This window comes from Cydia splendana, chromosome Z (assembly GCF_910591565.1).
Source record: "Cydia splendana chromosome Z, ilCydSple1.2, whole genome shotgun sequence".
Classification (NCBI taxonomy): Eukaryota; Metazoa; Arthropoda; class Insecta; order Lepidoptera; family Tortricidae; genus Cydia; species Cydia splendana.
Window position 1 is genome coordinate 5,464,578 of NC_085987.1, and position 22,319 is coordinate 5,486,896.

Consider the following 22,319-nt stretch of genomic DNA (forward strand, 5'->3'; position numbering starts at 1 on the left):
AACTCAGTCCCAGGCATTTTTGTCATTTACATAATCCTTGATATTATAATAGGCTTTACAAATTAATCTATTCTTAATATGTTTCTTGAATCTATTAAATGGAAGTTCAGTTACACTACTTGGCAGTTTATTGTAGAACCGCACACAGTTACCCTTAAAAGAGTTTTTAATCTTTTGCAGACGTGTTGCAGGCACTGCCAGTTTGTCCTTGTTTCTGGTATTAATGTTATGTATGTCACAATTCCTTTTGAAGTCATCTATATGTTTATGGACATATACAATATTTTCATAAATGTATTGGGAGTCAATATATTAATCTCCTTGAACTTATTTCTAAGCGAATCCCTAGCACTCATTTTATAGATCGAACGTATGGCGCGCTTTTGCAGAACAAAAATGGCATTGACATTAGCAGCACTACCCCAAAGCAAGATGCCGTATGACATGATGCTGTGAAAGTAGGCAAAGTAAACCAATCTAGCTGTCTTTTCGTCTGTTAGGTGGCGTATTTTACATACTGCAAACGCTGCAGAACTGAGCTTGTTTGCGAGAACATTTAGGTGGGAACCCCATTGCAGCTTGGCATCTAATGTTAAACCCAGGAACACTGTATTGCTGGTTGGTTCTAGTTCCTCATCTTTGATGGTGACAGTCGTTTGTGTAGTTTTGACATTGGTAGTTACGAACCTTATATATTTAGTTTTCTTCCCATTCAACAATAGGTTATTGATGCTGAACCATTGTACTACATTTGATATAGCACTGTTTACGTGAACGTTAGCATCTTCGTGTCGTTTGACCTTAAAGATGAGGGAAGTATCGTCAGCAAACAGTACTATATCATGGTGATCCTTCACTAAATACGGTAAATCATTTATATAAATGAGAAACAGGAAGGGCCCCAATATCACCATCCCACTAACCCGTGGTTAAGCGGTTAAACCGTTAACCCAGTGTCAAATTGTACTGGTAACCATATGTGGTAACTCCAGATTTAACCGGTTAACCCAGGTTAGTGGAATGGTGCAAGTGGCGCTAAGCGAGTTCGCACAGACTGAGCCGCCTCGCGGGAAATTGCCGCACTAAGCAGCGCGGTCAGTCAAAACGTGTCTTTCCCGAGGCATCATGGCATGCATTTACCTAGTGCAAGGTACATCGACACGAACAGCCAAGTTAGAAAATAATAATTAGTATTTCACTCCCTAGAGTTTGTTTTATATATTTTTTCGTGTAATCCGTGCCATCCAAGGAGGTATTATTTTCTTAGTAATAGTATTTTTTGTTGACAGGTGAACGGCCCCGGGTCATACAGCCGAGGGGAGTCCAGCAACAGCCGACTCACGCCAGACATTCCGCCGTTATTGCAGGTAACTGTTGATTTATTTACTATGTACAACTATAGGGGAAAGGTGGCTAAGATGAACTAAAGCATTAACTGTCATACCAGGGTTATTGAATAAAACACAATATGAAAGCGTTACCAATTAGCATACTTGACATTACGTACAGTAATGACGGCAGAATATTATATGTTAACCGCCGTGCCATTCACGATCTTCAAAATCTGATCTTTTATTTAGGGTTCCGTACCCAAACGGGACCCTATTACTAAGACTCCGCTGTCCGTCTGCCTGTCTGTCCGTCTGTCTGTCACCAGGCTGTATCTCATGAACCGTGATAGCTAGAGAGTTGAAATTTTCACGGATGATGTATATCTGTTGCCGCTATAACAACAAATACTAAAAAGTACGGAACCCTCGGTGGGCGAGTCCGACTCGCACTTGTCCGGTTTTTATACAAAAATACTTTTTTTATACTAAACTAAATTATTATTATACATATTTCCCAGGAAATAATGGATGTGGAGCATCTCTGGCAATACAACGAGTCGGAGCTGAACCGCCTCGGGAAGTCCACGGGCAGCCCCTCGGCCAACCCCTTACTCGCCGCCTCAGGCATCACGGCCCAGAACTCGAGCCCGGACTTTCTGGCAGACCTGTGCAATATAGCCGATCATAGGCTGTACAAGATTGTCAAGTGGTGCAAGAGCTTGCCGCTATTTAAGAATATTTCGGTATGTATCGCCGAGACGTCTATTAGGTTTAGACTTAACATTCATGTACAATACAACACATCCAACCCATCAACTGATGTAAGAGTGGTCCAATGTACAATCACGGAATGGTTTACCTAGTTTTATAAAGGAGGGTTCACCTCACGGCGTCAAAATAGTTTAAGGGTGGTATTCCATCTGTGCAATATCTAGGTCCAATTTCACTCTCTCATTAAGCAAAATGTGAGACAGATTGGACAGGTGGAATACCACCCTAAAATGGGTTGTACAATTCCTTGACGTCTCTATCAAATACAATCTAGGCTATTATGTCTTGGATGACAGAAAAAGAGACGAAATAACATTACTCCATTAAATAATAAAATTAATTGGTTAAAAATGAGGTTTAATATTTCATCATCATTTCATATTATCACGGAACAATGGTGTTCCGGGCCTTCGGGAGGCGTGCGCGGAGCCGTTGAAATGTAAAGAGTACACCGAGCGGATGCTGCCCTTGCCCGTGTCATGGGACGCACGCAGAGGCAGCACCCGCCAGGGTGTAAGGACTATTGAAAGTTGATGGAATCTAAAATAAACTATAGGTCATTGGGTGAAAGCGATGTACTAAGTACTGAGCTATGAGATAAAAAACCGGGCGCCGGCCTAATAAAACGGTATGCAATTTTATAGGTTTAACATTATTATTAATTATAGTATCCATTCTTTTACAGATCGACGACCAGATCTGCTTGCTGATCAACAGTTGGTGCGAGCTACTAGTACTGTCTTGCTGCTATCGCGGTGTGGGGACCCCAGGGGAAGTACGCGTGGGGGGAGGGAGGGGCATCACGCTACACCAGGCTGCCAAGTAAGTCATATAGTCTAAGTTTGGTATTCTTTATTATTTATTCTGTATTCAAAGAAGTATAAGTTTACAGCTAGGTACCTATGCCAAGACACTTATAGTCATTATCATAAACATGTATACACTTTTCGAACTATCTCTAGGATCTTAAATTACACATATATATTACTAAGTTACATAGGTAGAGATTACAAAAAAATCCTGATACTACGTTGTAAGGACGGCCACTTGTCTGCGAATATGTCTGCGTTTTGGACTGTAGGTAGCTATGGTTATTTAGTAATTCTATTGCTCGGTACGTGGGTGCGTTTGAACCATTTGGATATGCGAAAAGGTTTCTGGCTCTACGTGCACTACACCCTACTGCAGCTATGTAGTTGTCTGGGGTAAAAATACGCATACGCTCCAGAACGGATGGGTTGTCAATATTATTTCTTAGAAGTAGACAGTAGTGTAAGGCAAGCGTTTGTGACGCCTTAATCAATAGTGCGAACTTCTGGTAATGTAGTACTGCTAGAGTGCTAGAAAGTGGGTAATCCAGGGGAAGAATTCCTATATTGTAGACATGAGGTTGACTTGAGACATCTGTCCCCAGATTGGGTCTGACTCCGTGCATAGAGCGTATGCTGAGCTTCACGGACCACCTGCGTCGGTTGAGGGTCGACAGGTACGAGTACGTGGCGCTCAAGGTCATCGTGCTCCTCACTTCAGGTAAGAAAGATTTTTAGTAAAAACAAGAATGACGCATCACTTTTTTACTGCAATTATAATCCGACAATAAATTGTAGAAAATTATTGAGAACGTCACTTCCTTCGTAACTGTCACATTTTTGACGTAAAATGCTTAAACATGGCAACAATTCAGTATGGATATTGTTTAGTTCCATTTTATTTAATTTCTACTAGGTATTTTATGTCTCACTATAGTTATTATGCGACTTGATATAAAACTTAGTCGTAAGTAATAGAGAATTTTACTGATATTCGGTTTGTTTTAGTTTATGCAGGCAATCAGAAATATATGCTATATTGGTTATTTCAGTCACTAGGTCAAATTTCTAGCTTTACTTTTAATTTAACATTTAGCGTCCCACGGTCCTGATACTGTACAAATTACCTCCAATGAAATTTAAATCATCAATGAATGGAACAGACTTGCTTTTGTTTAATTTCTATTTTAAAACGAAACAATTTCAATTTTATTTTCTATCACCATTGATTTAAAGTAGATTGCCAATTTTTTTGTGGGGTGCAAGAACAACATGATCGTTCTTTGAGAATATAATGATATTTGCACATGCGTATGCGTGACACTACAATACAAAACAATTTCAACAATAACTTATCTTTACAGACGCCCCAGAGCTACGTGAAGCGGAGAAAGTCCGCGCCTCACAAGAGAAGGCGTTGGGTGCGCTCCAGGCGTACACCGCGGCGCACTCGCCCGACACGCCCGCCAAGTTCGGCGAGCTGTTGCTGCGTATACCGGAGCTGCAGCGCACCTGCCAGGTAACATACACACACACACACACACACACATACACGCCACACTCGCTCGACATGCACGCCAAGTTCGCCCTTCAAAATCAAAGTTATGTAGGTAAGTGGACAAGGTCCGCACCTCACAAGAACAGGCGCTAGATGTACGGAGTACGCAGTCAAACTTACGTGCAGTGTCGTACAGTCAACAGTAATAGTACATTATTGTCGAGGCTCGGAAGTAGCTACTTGCAGGCTGAGGATTCGTTTTAAACGGACGACCTTGGGAGTCCGTTTAATTGAATCCGAAGCCAGCAAGTAGCCTTCCAGCCGAGTCATATATAGTGCTTTTCTCAAAAATGGTGCAAGAAATATAAATATCATAGAAATATTTTACAAACGCAACGTTCTTAGGTATATATTTTTACAGAAAAAAGTAGAAACAATTGAAAAAATTAGCTTTGCCGCCTTTTTATTTTTTTAATAAAAAAGTAGAAGTGTATTTTTCTGCCGAAAATACGCCAACCTATTTGAGACAGCTAAATAGTCGCGGTACTAATCATCTGTTTGGCTGTTTAATGGGCCTGTGCCTTCATTTGATATGGCAATTTCAACTTTTAAAAAGTTTGGAACTCGACAAATAATGGAATTTGTATGCAACATTGCAGTCCAAAAACCAAGACTGCAATGTTTTTAAGTTTTTAATTTTTGACTGACCATAAACTACGCCCCTCGCGACCTATTTTTTAAACGGCAAAGTCGACTTTGCCGTCCATTTTTGAGAAAAATTAATTTCAGGCGTAGACTTAACTGACAGCGCATTACGCGTTTACGAAGAGAGGCTCCAAACGTTACCTACTTTTGGAGCACTTTCACTTGTAAAATGCGTCACCGCGAGTAGCACTAGTGAGGTACATCCTAAACCATTTTATACTAGAGCAGTCCCCGTTTAATCCCTAGAACTCAATTTTAATTTACATGAATGCGTCGAATAGCGAGCTTTTTATATTATCACCGTTTCAACTTTCAAGTATACACACATATCAAAATTATTACAATATAAAATAACAGATTTTCTAAAGGACCATATTTTTTTTCCACTTTAGTTCTTCATGCAAGTCGGCAAAGAAATGTTGAACCCGGCAAACAAAAGCAAAGATGGCGACGGTCCCAGCTTCAACCTGCTGATGGAGCTGCTAAGGGGAGACCACTGACAGTACACTCTGGTATTTGCTCAATATCGGACCCTGACGGTGTAATACTCTAATACTAGTACAAATGTAGTGCATAATTGTTTTCCATCATACTTCCTCGAAAACGTTCGTATTTGCCATGCTACTTCAGTCAACCTCAGTAATTTAGGTATGTACCGAGACTGACTGAAGTAGTAAGACACGTTCGTGCGTTTCCGTGAAGATACAATGGAAAATAATCGTGCACTACAATTGTACGAGTACATACATGTACGAATTATATGCGATTATTTCGAGTGTAGTTTAATTTTACGGTTCAACTCACGTATTTTTAGTCATGCGACATACTTCGGAGAGACCAGAGGGCCTACCGCGAAAAACGAAAATCGGAACTCTTGTATATTCGAGCGATAAAGAGGCAGATAAAGAAATATAGATTTTTCGTGGTAGGGGCTTTGCCAAATGCCAAGACTATCATTAATCGGACGGATCATTAAACATGAATCAGAACCCCTAGTGTAAATTTCATTAATAGCGTGACGTGAGTTTGTGTCAAGTGTCATTTTCTATGGGATTTTGAGTTTCCAAAACGTCCCGTTTAGCGCGTTGTTCAAAATCCCATACAAACATTATTTACATACATTATTTAGGTTTCGATTGGCGTTTTCTCTAGGTCTCCATTTTTAAGCACGGAGATTACTGAGACCCGCTCGTTTTGGCAACCAGTAATACTTGAATAAAACCGTAAAATTATTAAAGTATGACTCACGAAATTTAGTCGATTGTAGTTCATATAATTTCTATAATTGTAGCATAGTGGCAAGAAACTCGTACTTTGTACGTAAATGGGCCTTAAAATCGTTCTCTTGATGCCATTCGAGAACCATTTACTTATTATAAGTATCCGTTGGTTTTTGTGTAATTGTAAAAGTATAGGGTCCAAATGCTCATTACAGAAACTCACAAGCTGTTCTAGAAGTACTTTCTATAACGTTTAAAAATACACAGGTCTTGTAACACATAAGTGTTGCCCTTCGTGGCATCAAGTTTTCCTATTCCTAGTTCAGTCATATACACTGTTAATTGCCTTTTCGTAAACGGACGGATTTTTATTTAGTTATCGAATTTTTAATTTCGTTAGTTTGATAAAATATTGGTGGAAACATTGAGTTCCCTATTATGTACAATATATATAATCACAATTTCAACGTACGTTATTTTTGTTACTCAACGGAAGGGTACTTATATTTTTTCGAGATAAGTTGTGATTTCGGATTTATTCGCCCAGAATGAGAAACTCTCCAAACCAGCCAAATTTAACACAAATTGAACGAAAAAAAATCGATAGCAAAATAAAAATTGGCCCATCTTATAGCAGAGACGCACAGTTATAGTGTATAATTGTTTTCCATCGTATTTTATTGGAAACGTTCGCATTTGTCTTGCTACTTACTGAAGTAGGAACATTGAAGTTCCAAAAACTACTGAGGTTGACTGCAATCTCAGTACTTTTTGTACCGAGACTGACTGAAATAGCAAGACACGTTCGTACGTTTCAGTGGAAATACCTACGATGGATAGCAATTATTCACTACATCTGTAAGGTCCACCGTTGTCAGTTAAGAGTCTTGTTGTTAGTACAGTCAGCGTCAATTGTAGCATATGAGACGCGCCAAAAGTATCTACCACCCCCGAATACTTATTCGAAGATATATATCTCGACGGTTCGCGTTCAAAAGTATCCGCAACAGGTTAGTTGGTCTATAGAAACGCGTCTTTTATGTTAAGATTTTATGAAGGATGATATTATTGACGCATAGCCTGATACGCTCCTTTTGATTCTAACTATACAAATGCAACGCGATTGTATGATAAGTCAACAAAAAGACAGTTTATTCGTAATGTCGATGATACTGCATAAGCCACCAGTAAATTTATAGATTTTAATTCATTACTGTTGCGAATTAATGCAGAATCAACTGGGCCAGTCTAAAATTTTTTGTTGTTATTTTTTCCGTCAGCCAAGAGACAACAGTATAATAGTTTGTTAAGTGTGTAAAGTGTCACCCAGGAGACGAAATTATGGCAACGAGTAACAAAAAAGTTAACTGCCCCAATTTATAATTTGAGATTGCCATTGACAATCGCATCACACGGAATATGTGAAATTAGTTTTTGCCATTTTGTAAAATAAATATATGGCGCTATGTATATATATGTGAAAATAAACGAATGATATTTTGGTAAACTTTAAATAGATACTCTTATGTTTTGATACGTATATAATATTAAGTTATCTACTGCAATATGTCTTGTGAAATTGAATATTTACATATATCTATTTATTAAGTGCCATACGTGTAAGAATATATTTGCCAAAACCTTAAAGAACTCTGGCGTGTATAATCACTTGTATGACAGTATAGATGATAGTTTTAGTATAGCTATGTGTAGTTGACCTACAAAATGTTATTATTTTCATGTCGATAACCACATTCTATTTTATTCAGTTTTTTTCATGTGTTCCTACAAAAACAAAATATCGTATATCAAAAATTATCTTACGTGGCCAGCGTATACCTACTTTTAATTAAAATGGCAGCTATAACTTAATTTTTAAGTTCTAATGATGCTTTACGGAACTAAATATTTTTATCCTCTCAGCCCTATAACTCTTTCCTTGAGGTTTTATATTAGAGTGAATACAATTTACTATCACGTATATCATATGACTTTCATCACATCACATTTAAATAATAAAAACGCGTATTATTTATCTAAGTATTAACTAAAACTTATATTACTTTCAGTATTATTTCATTATGCAAAGTTTTTTTAATAAAATCCTGTTACATTATATTTTTGCATTAAAGATCTTTTCTATATATTTGTTATAAAGTAATTTGGCCAAATAAGGTATTTTTTGTTATTAATTATTAACAATGAGGTTATCTTTATTATTAGGACCAAAGGTAATAATTAATAGTTCTTACCTTCTACTACAATATTTACATTTATCTCAATGAAATTCTTTCACCTGTCATGAATCATTTTAAAAATCTCGTTAAACCTTCAATGTTTAAACATGTTCTAATTTAATTCTACGTGTTTTCTTCCGGTAAAAGACATTTGTAGTCAACACTTCAACAGGAAATATTCCGCTAAACTGCCGATTATTATTAAATATTTAAATTATAGTCATTGATGTATAATATATGTATAAAAAGTGGTAGCTATTACGTCTCTATATAAGTGTATAAACTAAAAGTATTTGGTCATTCAGTCTATTGAAATTTATGTGTTGTAAAGGAGGACTAGTAGTAAATTGCCTTGCTTTTTGTATGGCTTTAGTTAAATACTTAAACGGGCACACTCTATGTATGCATTTTATACGGGAATTAAGTACTTTAGGCAATATGTATATCTAACTTAAAAGCATCTTGCCCTCGCATTTTCAAAGTAATACTATAGACTAAGTATAACATAGCATATATTTTTTCAAAAACCTAATCATATCATACAGTAATCTCTATGTGCATTATCTATGTAATAGTAGGCATTGACTGAACATAGATCAAAACATTAATACAACTATTGTAGCTATATTTTTGTAGGTCAAAATTTATGTATCTAGATTTTTTATAGTATGAGTAAATGCTAATATTGCCTAGCCATAAACCCTTCCCATATTCCTCGCTAGTCCGGCAATTATAGAAGCTTTTTACCTATTAGGAACATATATTACACTATCTGTATATATCCTATTTATTTCTCTTAGAAACAAAAACTCTGGTCTTGTTCTAACCCTATGAACGGTTTATGTCAAATTAAATTTTTTAATACGCTTTAAAATGATGGGTGCAAGTCAACAAGTAAAAATCTTACTTTAAAGCATGAATGTTACATTGAGATTGCGCGTAATATTTATAAGCGCAATTTGGTTCTGTGAGCAACTTGGTGCCTGAGGCGCCTAAAAGGTTAAACATTTACGTCCAAGTCTTCTGGTTTAGCAACCGCCCCGTCTTTCCATATATTCTTAGTACCTATTTCCTTCTGATGCATAGAATTTTCTGGAGTCATGACATTTCGTTCTTCTTGTCATTTTAGATAACATCTTGAATTTATTTTACACTGTAAATCAGCACGTCGTGACTTAAAATCAATAGTGATTAGGGTCAATCACTGGTCTGTTAGTAATAAAAAAAACGCGCTAACTTAGCCAATAATCTAAAATCATAGTATATAATTAAGAACCTGCAAATATTCTGGCATATACTGGGTGGATCAACTATTTCTTAGTGTTATTTTGTCCCGTCAGCCAGGGGACAGTACTGACATAGTTTATTAGAAGAAATATCGTACCACCTTCTACTTACATGTTCGTTGATGGCATATTATGGAAGTTTATAACTACCACAGTACATTATTTGTTAATACAACTAGTGTTTATAGAGTGACCCAGAAGAACGCGTCACAAGAATTATTTGATAAATACATCCACCTGTATCTGAAAGTGTGACTTCCCAATATTTTCTTTTATGCTTTATGTAGTTATACATCCTTGTATCATACTTACTTAGTATAGTATAGATATGTCATGTGTTAACCCAGGCATAAGGCTAGCCGGCTTGTGCCTTCACAGTAGCTATACATAGTAACTCATATACTTAATGTAATCTGTACGCTTTCTGTAGTTCTATTAGGCTGCTGTTTTACTACTAGATTTAATGAGATGAAAAATTCTCACTGTGGTTCCGTACTGAGAAAAGTTAAGAAGGAGGAAGGAAGGAAGGATGGGATAAGATAAACACTGGGGCAAGAGTAACACTTGTAGGGAATCCTCTTACTGTTACTCTTGCCCCGAGTAATATTAACTATGTTTATCTTACACCATCTGACCTTAATGTGTTATTACTGCGACTTCGTTTCTCTTCCACGACGAATTATCTCAGAAACAACCTATCTATTTGGATTCATGTATAATTTTAGTCCCATATATACCTACTAACATTTAACAAATAATAAGTGGAATGTATGGGAACCGCTACATTCCATGACTCTTCCCTTTCGGCACATAGTCTAAAAGAGATTTAAGACATGCAATAAAGCAACAAATAGAAACAAAATTGTTATACCTACGTACGGAACTCAAGGAATACAGTTCGCATAAACCAATTTTTACCCCACAGACTGTACTGCGCATTATAAAAGATAAATTCTTGTTTTTACGTATGTTTTTAAATATATTTTATACGTTGATATATCCGAATTGAAGCGATATCTGCAGGTATTGAGCAGTCAAATATTTTTTATAAACATTTACACTCGAATCGATCTAAGGCGGATCAACATTTTTTGTTGTTATTGCCACGTCAGCCAGGAGACAACAGTAACACAAGTTGGAAAAAAGTTTGAACGATCATCCTTAAAATAACCCATACGAAATCCTTTTAACCCATGAATTTGAAGAGTGACCCAGGAGATATAATATCTAAGTCTATGTGACATGAAAAAATTTACCTTTCCTTTAATATTATATAATATAATGAAATATTTTTTTTTACAAAGGATATGTTTTAGACAGTTTATCTTTTACATAAAGACAATATGTAGGCAGGTCCTTTATAATACCGTTACATATGTATTTGTGTATAACGACATTTATTACCTAACGCAAGTTTTACGAAGCTTACATATTTATGTGTTTTTTTTTTCATAGTAAATAATATCAGGAGATTATATTTCAGGTTTCATTTGTTTGTAGGAATAACCACGGTTATGACGACACTTAAAAAAAATCTTCATCTCAAAAATAATACTTGTCCCTTCAGTTTGAACACTTTGAACCACACTTAGAGGGCACTGTATGCTTTTAGTAGCTGCTTATTTAAGTTATACTTTTAAAGTAGGATGTCTAAACTTAGCATAAATATCTCTATTATATACTTATATATATTCGCCGTGCAATTCTATTCGGGCATTTGTCCAATTTATAAATTATGTGTAATATAATTCGGTGTGTAACACGATAGGTGCAATATGATTTATGTTTCGAATTAGCATGCTTTTATGTGCTATTCCCAGATGTTTCCATCAAGTTGTTGCCATTGGTAACCTTTGCATCAGTTACCACTAGGAACAGCCGGAAAATTAGGTGTTACCACTGTAGCAAAATGGTGACAATTTGGCGATAACAGGTGGGAATAACTCTTTTTTTATGCCCCGTACCCGAAGGGTAACCGGGACCATATATTTACGCTTCCGCTTTCTGTCTGTCTGTCAGCTTTTTGTATATTAAAAACAGGTCCTCGTGTGACTTTTAGGTCTTTTCTATCTGTATGTCATGAACCCAAAATGGACATTTAAAATTTAAGTGTTTAACACATTCAACACCAAGAACCCGACTGTCGGGTACACTGTTCGTAGCGACTACGCGCTACATACGACGAAACCGTGGCTACGCGCTACGAGCGTAACCCGTAGCACTTAGTGGTATTGAATGTGTTAACAGTCCACATTATGACAATATAAAAATAATACAGCTTTATACATATATCATAAAATGTATCTGAAATATAATTAAAGTAACATGATTTGATGATTTATTGGCGGGTGGATCATCTTTTTTGTTGTTTTTCTGTCCCGTCACCCAGGCGACAATACCAGCATAGTTAATTGGAAGAAATGTTGCGCTACGTTTTACTAATATGCTACATGACCCAAGGGCTTATAACTGCCATAAAAATGTATGTTTGATTATGGTTATTGAAAATATCATAAAATAAGGGTTTAAGAGTGACTCAGGCGACTGTAACCATGGCAACGAGCGACAAGAAAAAGTTGATTTACCCTGGCGTTTCTTTACCCTAATGTATGAGGCTACGGAACCCTTTCCTTTGGCGTTTGCCGACACGCGCTTGGCCTGTTTTTATAGTGCTTGTATTATTTTTAGTATTAAGTATTTTAAGTATGTAAGAACATATATATAAACCAGTCAACACTGCCGACTATTTAGAATTGCTATGAGCAAACCGTTGCAATACTTATTTAAAATAATATTCTCATACAATAATAGTGTATGTAATAGATGTAAATTTTGTGTAAGCGCTTGCATTTGACCATTTCCATTTGCAATAAAGTGATAGTATAGTTTATGTATATGTAATGTAAAGGTGCGTCCAGACTTGGCGAATGTCGAATAGCGAATCGCTCGCATGCGCGACGCGTTCGCCAGGTGTGGACGCACCTTAAGGGCACAAGTACTTCAATTTAGTAACGCTCATGTATAAGTAAGTTTAGTTAAGACTTTAAATGTGCCACTTCATGCCTCTACTGAGGTCTAGTTATAGCTGTATAGAACTGCCGATGGCAAAGAGAGACGCATGACATTTTGTCTCTTTTTTATTTAGGGCTTTTGTCGTTGAGATTTTTATGTGTTTAACGAAACAATAAGACATGTAGCTGTAATGACTTATGAACTGATAAGTTAAGTTAGATGTAACTTTAGGTTATAATAATATTTTTGTATTCTTTAATATAATATAAGTAGATATAGCATGGGATGATTGACTCCTAAGATTTTTATATTAAAAATTTAAGGAAATGAAAGAATGGTAACGTCCAATTATTTTTTAGCTTAAAATGTTATTCTTAAATTTAGTATTGTAATGATATTCTATTATTTTGTAACGTTTAGTTATGGAAATATTTTTTTATATATAGAGAAAAAACGTAATTACAATTTTTGGATTATATTTAGAATTTTATTACTTTTTATACCTAGACCCATATTCCCTAAAACCCAATTCGTTTTATTGACCTCGTACCTCGTCTTTACCCAAAAGGGTTATCTTTTATGTCACACGAAGCCGCTGGGAAAAAGCCGCTCTCATACAATCGAAGTGACGATCTCATTTGAAAACGACATGCTTAAATTACATGAAACATGAAATGTAGGTAGAGTTAGACCAAGATAAGTCTGCAGCGATTTTGTTAGCCCACGCAGTGCGAGTGTTATTTGTACGTAATCATTTTATAGAAGTTTGACGTTTAAAATAATATTTGTACTGCGTGGGCTATCAAAATCGCTGCAGACTTTTCATGGTCTAACTCTCACATTTTTTCGTAGTAGGTACATAGATAATAAATATTAAACTAGTGTAAATTTCATTCAATAGCGAGACGGACGTACCCGTTTGCATTAAGTCTCATTTTGCCATGGGATTTTGAACAAAGCGCCAAGCGGGACGTTTTGGAAATTCAAAACTCCATACAAAATGACACCTTATAGTCACGTCACCCTATCCAGGCGTGGCTCACTCCGCGATTTCGTCGCTTTGCTACAGGTAGCTAAAAGTACATCCGTTCCACACCAATTTTGGGGAAAGCCATAAGCCGCGCGTGGCGCTGTCGCCACCTAGCGGCCATATCTGTGCTGATCGTAACAGACGCGGTTTTGTTAGAGAGTGAGTCTTCTGCACCTAGTACTATTATTTATTCTGTGCCCTATCTAATGTAATTTAAAATAAGGGTACAGCATACAAAATGCATGTATATCTACTTATTCTAGAATATTAAATATATTAATAAAACAGAGATTAAATAACAAAATAAATAAATCTAGCCCCAAATTAGCCTGAGGCATTGTTCCCAGGACGCTGGCCGCGTTCCCCCTCTGCACAGTGAGGCTGAGTTTTTGTGCAAAGAATGCGCCAGCTCGTAGGTCGCTAGACATCCAGACTATTCTAGAATTGCATTATCTCTGAAAGCTGGGCTAATGCACTTCAACTATAGATCAATTTGATATTGTCTCATTCATCATCTTCAATTACAAATTTTATCATCATGACTTTATCTTGAGTAATGAGTTAATCACTGATTTAAACAATCACGATTTTTACACATTATTATTTAGCAAAACGGAACTTAATAACTTATAATTTGATTTTTAAAATATCACCGACTTTTATTATTTTAATAAAATATGATTATTGGTCAAAAAAGAAACTTAATGCAAAAATAAAAGAACATATATAAACTACTACTTGACGTCATAGGACACTCCACTAGCAATTATCTTCCGCCAAGGGTTATCCGCGATAAATGAACCCCATATTGTAATAGAGCCGGACGGCTAATCCTATTGCCTATTGTTAAGTAAAACCGCTCGTGCCACGTGCCACAACCACCTGCATAAAAAGTACAGTACTTCGGTTACTGAGTGCCGGCGAGTCGAACGCTACAGAACCAGTCTAAAATATGTCATCGAGATGCGTAACAAAGGCGCGTTATCGGAGAGCGCACCTACACTGGTTTTTTGAGCGTTGGACTAGCCCGCGCTCAGGTGCCAAATAGAATAATTAAGACCCTTTTTTGCAGGTAAGTAGCACGTGCGGTTTTACTTAACAATAGACAATAGGATTAGCCGTCGGGCTCTATTAGAAACCTACGAACTATACCTAAATTTCATTCGTTTAGATTTACAACAGGGCGGAACGTATTGGAAACAGATTGGAAACTCAAAATCCCATACAAAATGAGACTAAACGCAAACGCGTACCTACGACCCGTCACACTATCAAATGAAAATTACACTAGGAATACTGATATCGGCTCGGATAATGTGAAAACTAGATAGTTTTGCCAATTCTTATTGTCAATGGATTGCTTCACTGATTATTGGATTATTTTTGGAGAAACTTAATATTCTGAATTATTTGGAATTACCTACCCAAATTATACTACTTACCTACTAAGTACTTAGTTCATCTTATCATCATTCACCTTTTTCTAATATCGGATATTCCGTAAAATATGTATTATGGTCCAACATTTTTTATGCTTAGGTACATACATGAAAACTATGTCACAACCTAATTTAATTGTTACATGATAGTCTACTTTAAAGCGGTGTAATACCTAAGTACCTATATCAATTTAATACCTACCAAAATATAATAATTTTAGACTTGATATGTTGTTATTTTGGAGCAACGGAGGCATATTTTACGGAAGGTAAGGTAAGGTAAATGCGGCCAATTCCGTCTTAGGGACAATTCCGTACACAAGTGTAAAGACCATCAAGAGTTCAAGACCATATAATCATCAACATAAATTTATATTAAGTACCTATACACATGGCCATTGGCCACCCATGGCATAATTTTAAATATTATAGCCTGCTAGCTTACCTCCGTGGGCAGTCACAAAAATTTTAGGAAACAAAAAATTATAAAAAAATAGGGTTTTCAATATTACCATTTCAGAGGCAAAGTCAGAAGAGTGAATTAAGAATAAATTAATGTTTATTTGTAACAAACCCGACACAGTTAATCACATTTATCTTTTAATCTATCATACGATAACATATATAAACGGCTGTTGTATATGCGTACTTGTTATTCCGGTACTATGTTGCGCTTTGGTGTGCTGCTTTTGGTGGTTGCCGCGACAGCGGTCCCGCCAGTGACGAAGTCTCGAGATGAAATAGAGGCGTTTAGGAGTTTTTTGGAAAGCGGCAAGTCTGGTAGGTTGATGAAGTAGGCGACTATGAAAGTCTCCATTACATTTTAAAGTAAGTTCAATGCGGTCAAATCCGTCTGTGGGAAATTTCGTACAAGAGCGCTTTTTTTTTAGCAATTTTCAAACATGTTCTAAACAGTCATTAGTAGTAGCACAAAATCAAATCAAATACATTAGGTAATTTATTTTCAGGCAACTAAATATTACGCTGCGCATACCGAATTTCCCGTAGACGGATTTGGCCGCATTGACCTGTAGGTACCTATTAAGTAACAAACCTTAACTCGATATAATCTGTGACGCCATATTTGCATTTTTTTACTAATTTATTACAACTATTGAGCGACGGGTAGGGTCCGATTGCGCCCAGCTACGGCGATTACATTTAAAATATAATCAACTAATAATGTTATTGTTTGATTCCCGCACTTCTGTCATCTCCGCCTCAGTGGAAAGGCAGCTTTAGTATTTAAAATTACGCACAGGAAGCATTTTGAAGTTTTTGTATATTTCTACTAATATTGTACCTAATCAACCCAGACTCCGGTTTCCGCATCGAAGACCGCCAAGCGGCCAACCCCCACGCCAAGGTGTGGGAGAACAGCGGCAAGTACCAGGGCGACATACTGCTGGAGGCAGAGCAGGTGCAGGACATGCTGGAGGATTTCGCCAGCGGCCGCAACGCGTACATCTGGCCGAACACCAAGTGGCCCGACAATGTCGTGGTGTATGAGTTCGCGGAGGGGCACTTCAGTAAGTACTGTAGGCTACTGAACGCGCGTTCCGTCGCACGCTCGACGCTGACGCCTATAGTATAGTTCGTTTTTTTAGCATTAGAAAGAACTTTAAAGAAGGTAAGCGATCTTGACATGTCTTTTAATTGAAAAACGCTTTTTAAAAATCAGTAACTATTACATAAGAAAGCAGAAGAATATAAATGATCGTATTAGATTCATAATTGTTACATATTTGCCATGACTTATTTTTAAAACGTGTTTTTCAATTAAAAGACACATCAAGATTGTTTACCTTATTTCTAATGCTAAAAAAACGAACTATAGGTACGAGTATAATAGGTAAAAAATAAGTGAGCCGATCTTGTTCGAGAGATTTACCTATTATTTTATATTTCGTCGCCGCACTTTATATTTCGTCAAACTTACATTTGTTTTCAAATAGATGTTTAATTTAAATGTTTCTCGGGCGAGGCGTTATCGCAAAATTAATGCTGATATAAAGCTAACTTTGTATCTTAAAAAAGTCAGCATTGGCAAACTAATTAATCAAATTAACAAGAATGGCCTTTTATGAATTATGTCAAAATACTGCTATTTTATCTTCGAAACATATAGGAGAGTCTAGGCCTCATAGAGTCTACACATACCTACTAAAACTGGTACATAAGAGTCGGACCATGCACCAAGCTAACTATACATAACATTTGCAATGACAATGTGTGACAATTTCATCATTTTACATTGACACTTCCCTTACTTTGTTCTATTCGGTGCCAAGTTAGGTATGATGGACTATAATCTCTTCTCGGATTTTAATTTTCACGTATAAATATTAGTACCTAAATAAATATGCCTTTATTGCAGCCCAGGCCGCCCAAAACGCTATTTTGAACGGCATAGCGGCCATCGAGAGAAACAGCTGCGTCCGCTTCAGACTCAGGAACAACAACGACAGAAACTACGTCCGTGTTACCGTAAGTATATATAAAGTCTGTCAAAGAACTATGTCAGTAGCGCTGGTGGCCTAGCGGTAAGAGCGTGCGACTTTTAAATTAGTTTTTCGGAACTTATGTACGAAATATATCATTTGATATTTAGGTACCATTCGCTTTTCGGTGAATGAAAACACCGTGAGCAAACCGGACTAATCCCGCTTAGTTTACCCTCTGAGTTGGAATCACAGATGGCAGTCGCTTTCGTAAAAACTAGTATCTACGCCAATTCTTGGGATTAGTTGTCAAGCGGACCCTAGGCTCTCATGAGCCGTGGCATAAATGCCGGGATGCCAGGAAGAAGAGAACTTTGTCAGTAGAAAAGGCGCGAAATTCACATTTTCTATGGAGCGATGACCCTTGTTAAATGAACGCGCCATTTATTAAATTTTCAACTTTTTTCTACCGACGGAAATGGCTTGACTGACTATATATTTAAGGCGCCGTGAGTTCAGGTTCTTTTCTCACTCTCACTGAGCGTAAGCGTGAGCGAGACGGCTGTGCTTGCAAGAGATCACCGATATCATTGTTTAGAATTGTTATTTTTTAGTTAAGTAGTTTTAACAAAAAAATGTTCGGTGAGTTCGATCAAAAAGAAAGTTTGTACATTTTTAGAATATGGTTGGCGCTATACTGTAAAGGCAGGATTTTGCCAGTGTGCGGCACTGTGCGGCACAAGCATTTTTGTATTGAATACCTATGTTACATGTACCGCACAGTGTCGCACAGTCAAAGAGTAGTATAATATATAGGACACGCACAGTGGTGGAATCATAACAGCAGTTATTTTTAGACACAATTTCTATTTTATAAATCATATAGAACTATAAAGAGAAACATAAGTCCCTTTTAAATTGTATTTCCAACTGCTCCAGAACTTCAACGATGGTTGCTACGCGCACGTGGGCTACTGGTCCACCCGCGGCGTCCACATCCTCAACCTGACCTGGCCCAGCTGCTCCCTGCACACCACCATCGTGCACGAGTGGCTGCATATCCTGGGCTTCCTGCACATGCAGTCTACACACAACAGGGACGATTACGTCAGGATTATGTGGGAGAACATCTGGCCTGGTTAGTTTTTACCGTGAACCTGTGACCTACTGTTCTCGCGATGGCTGCTACGCGCACGTGGGCTACTGGTCCACCCGCGGCGTCCACATCCTCAACCTGACCTGGCCCAGCTGCTCCCTGCACACCACCATCGTGCACGAGTGGCTGCATATCCTGGGCTTCCTGCACATGCAGTCTACACACAACAGGGACGATTACGTCAGGATTATGTGGGAGAACATCTGGCCTGGTTAGTGAACCTGTGACCTAGGTCACGCAGACAGAGACAGACAGACAGGGAAAACGAGTAGCCAATATCTAGGCTGTCTAAGTAGTATCCAATCACAGCGCTTCAGCTGCTCGGGGTTTAGGCTGCCTTTCGTACGAAATGGTATGGAAATCCAATTTCTTGGTCGAACCTACCTCCTATCATCTCATATCTGTGCTCTTATTATATTTTATATAACTTCGAAACAGTTTAAGCTTAAGTTTTAAAATTGTAAATATATACATATTTACAAAACTTGAAGTACTAGGTATCTACTGTAGCAACAGTAGGCAAAATGCCTTGGTAAGCGTTTCAGTTGGCTAAATGGCTTCAGGTTTAGGAGACATTAGCGATTTTCAAAATTACCCTGTTGTTGAAGTTGCCCCTATATTACCTTAGTCGTGTTGATTAAAGTTGAATAATTTCTTCAGGCATGGAACATAATTTCGACAAGTACGAATCGAACATAGTCAACAACATGGGGTTACCCTACGAATATGCCAGCTCCATGCACTATGGAGGTTATGGATTCAGCATCAACGGACGCCCCACCATGGTCGCATTGTATGTAAGTAATCTATTTCCGCATCTATCTCCATAATGTCCATTTTTCTCTAGGTGGGTAGGAAATATCCTGCTGCTTAGCATCCTCCATTGGCGGCGCAAATTCAAAATTAAAGTACATTTTGCGAGCCACTCTGGTGGCCGATTTATGCATAAACCATAGGGGCGCGAGGCCACTTGGACCGCGAGGCCGAAGGCGGTGGCCCACGTCGCCTACGCCTCCTGATCCTTACTTTAGTAAAGATGCTATAGTTGGTCAAACCAATTTGTCAGTCAGTTATAACCAGGAAAACTATACCCATCTTTTCCTTTTGGGTGCTAGTACTAGTATACGACAAAGATAGTATGATTCTCTCTGTCTATGATTGAAATGAGACAGTCCTTTGACAAACTATAAGCACGAAGAATTTCGTACCTTGACACGCCATTTCCTTTCTCTGTTGTACGCGCATACAGATGTAGTGGATAATTATTATCCATCGTATTTTCACGGAAACTTACGAACGTGTCTTGCTATTTCAGTCAGTCTCGGAACTAAAAGTACTGAGGTTGACTGAAGTAGCATGACAAATTTTATACGAATGTTTCCGATAAAATACGATGGAAATAGTAGATTGTTAACCAAGGGTTGAAAGGCACCCATTTCTGTCGAGGTAGTTTGGCGCTCGAACGCAGTGAGAGCGCCAATAGTCCGAGACAGAAACGGTGCCTTTCACCCGAGTTAAACACTCTACTTTTCATATCGAATGCGAGGAAACCGAACAAGACAAGGCAATTTCGCAAAATCAGTAATTGAAGTACATAACAAACCTACGGCCATGATTTTTTCCTTAGGACTTACTTGCAATCGGAGACTTTACATGCGTGAAGATTAATCACCCCTAACGAAAATCATTTAGATTGCAATATTTACGAAAACACACATTTTTTTACAAACTACAACAATTTTAAAATAATTTGTTCATTATAGTATGAAAATCAGCGGGATTGCCTCGTACTTTTTTAATTTTATACTTTTTCGTTCTAAAAGCCGCAACAGACTACCGGACCGCACCGCGACCATGGTGCGCCGCACCACGTCATAATATAATAAAAGTATTTTTAATATTAAATAACAATTTAATTAATAATATAAGAAACTTTTATCTTGTATTTTATTTTATTTTAATGAATATAGTTCTAAATAACTTTAAAAACCAATTTAATATCGTACAAACGTTTAACTGTGGCTGTATAAGATTCTGCCTTTGCTCATTTACGCAAGCGTAAGGTTTAAAAAAATATTTTTGGTGTATTCCTTTTGGTTCCCGCTTTATGAAATCGAGTAAATAGAATTCAACGAAAGAAATCAAGAATAATTTGTTTTTAACAAATTACTTACATCATTTTTTATAAAAAAAGGATCAACGTGGGATTTGTAAAATTAAAGAATTACCAATTGTTCCAGACGAGGAAATAAAGACACTATTTTTCCATTTTGTTTCCACCCAGTTGTTCATGGGACGGGGACGCAGAGAGTACACCACTTTTCTGCGCTAGAGCATAAACGTATCACTTTCTGCGCACCTTTTAGAACAACAACGACCCACTTTCAGAGCATGAGATATGAAAACAATTATACACTACATCTGTAATCATATTTCTATCCCGCTCGTACTTACTTTGCCACTCTTGAGGATCCAAATGCAACTATCTCATCAGTTTTTAAAGATAACCTACATATTTACGAGCTATTGTGGTGAAAAACTCTTTAAGGTGACAGTCCATTTCCAACGACAGCAGCACTACCATTCATTTTACTAGGGAAATTAACAATAACACCGACGCGTTCGTACTTAGTAGTGCAGCTGCGGTCAGAAATGGAATGTTACCCTTATCCCGTTTCGTTGGCCTTATAGTGGTAACACACTATCGCACCGCACCAAGGCCATTGTGCGACGCACCGATAAGTAAGAGCGAGAAAGAGATATCGCATTCTCGCTCTTACTTATGGGTGCGTCGCACAATGACCTTGGTGCGGTGCGATAGTGTGTTACCACTATTACATTACTAATCCGTGTTTCAGGATTGGCACGGACAGATGGGCCAGCAGGACTACGTCAGCTATTGGGACTACCTGCGCGTGAGACGCCACTACAACTGCCCTGGAGCGTGGAGCGAGGACGTTCAGGGCGAGCCCCAACAACCATCAGCTGAACCCTTGACTCAGGAGGCTTAGGACTCCTACTAACGAGCGCTTTCTCAACGCGTGTTAAAAAAGAATCCGTCCACACGCTAAATTCGATTTAACGACCCACGCTTAAAGTGGAAAATCCAACAACGCTTGATAAAAAGCGCCACCGTCATCGTGTGAATAAATACACATGTATCCATTTGTGTCATTTAAACGCTTTTTTAACGCGCGTTGTAAAAGCGCTCTGCGAATGAGGCCTTAAGACCAATATACGATATTAACAACAGATAAACAGGCCGCGTAGCCAACATGTCAATCGCTTAAGCTCCGTGGCGATCGAAATGCAACTGTCACTGTACTAATATGGAAGTGATAGAGAGACACAAAGCGTTTCGTTGTCGTAGCGATAGCGATTGTC

General features: G+C 37.7%; 2 protein-coding genes across 4 annotated transcripts in view; both read left to right on the plus strand.

Annotated features, from left to right (window-relative positions):
• Positions 1-5,652, plus strand: part of LOC134804276 (nuclear hormone receptor FTZ-F1 beta) — a 67,077-nt gene extending 61,425 nt beyond the window's left edge. For all 3 annotated transcript variants that reach the window (XM_063777268.1, XM_063777265.1, XM_063777267.1), the window contains 6 exons: positions 1,290-1,367; positions 1,850-2,074; positions 2,788-2,924; positions 3,517-3,632; positions 4,276-4,430; positions 5,507-5,652. In XM_063777268.1, the coding sequence (XP_063633338.1) occupies positions 1,290-1,367; positions 1,850-2,074; positions 2,788-2,924; positions 3,517-3,632; positions 4,276-4,430; positions 5,507-5,614 (819 nt within the window). In that variant the 3' untranslated portion in view covers positions 5,615-5,652. The remainder of the gene's footprint in view (positions 1-1,289; positions 1,368-1,849; positions 2,075-2,787; positions 2,925-3,516; positions 3,633-4,275; positions 4,431-5,506) is intronic.
• Positions 5,653-15,978: 10,326 nt separating this feature from the next.
• LOC134804442 (hatching enzyme 1.2-like) lies at positions 15,979-21,961 on the plus strand. The gene is made up of 6 exons (XM_063777482.1): positions 15,979-16,118; positions 16,655-16,867; positions 17,716-17,825; positions 18,719-18,917; positions 19,596-19,732; positions 21,794-21,961. Exons 1-6 carry the CDS (start codon positions 15,980-15,982, stop codon positions 21,944-21,946), a joined length of 951 nt encoding a protein of 316 aa, XP_063633552.1. The 5' UTR covers position 15,979; the 3' UTR covers positions 21,947-21,961.
• Positions 21,962-22,319: the final 358 nt, after the last annotated feature.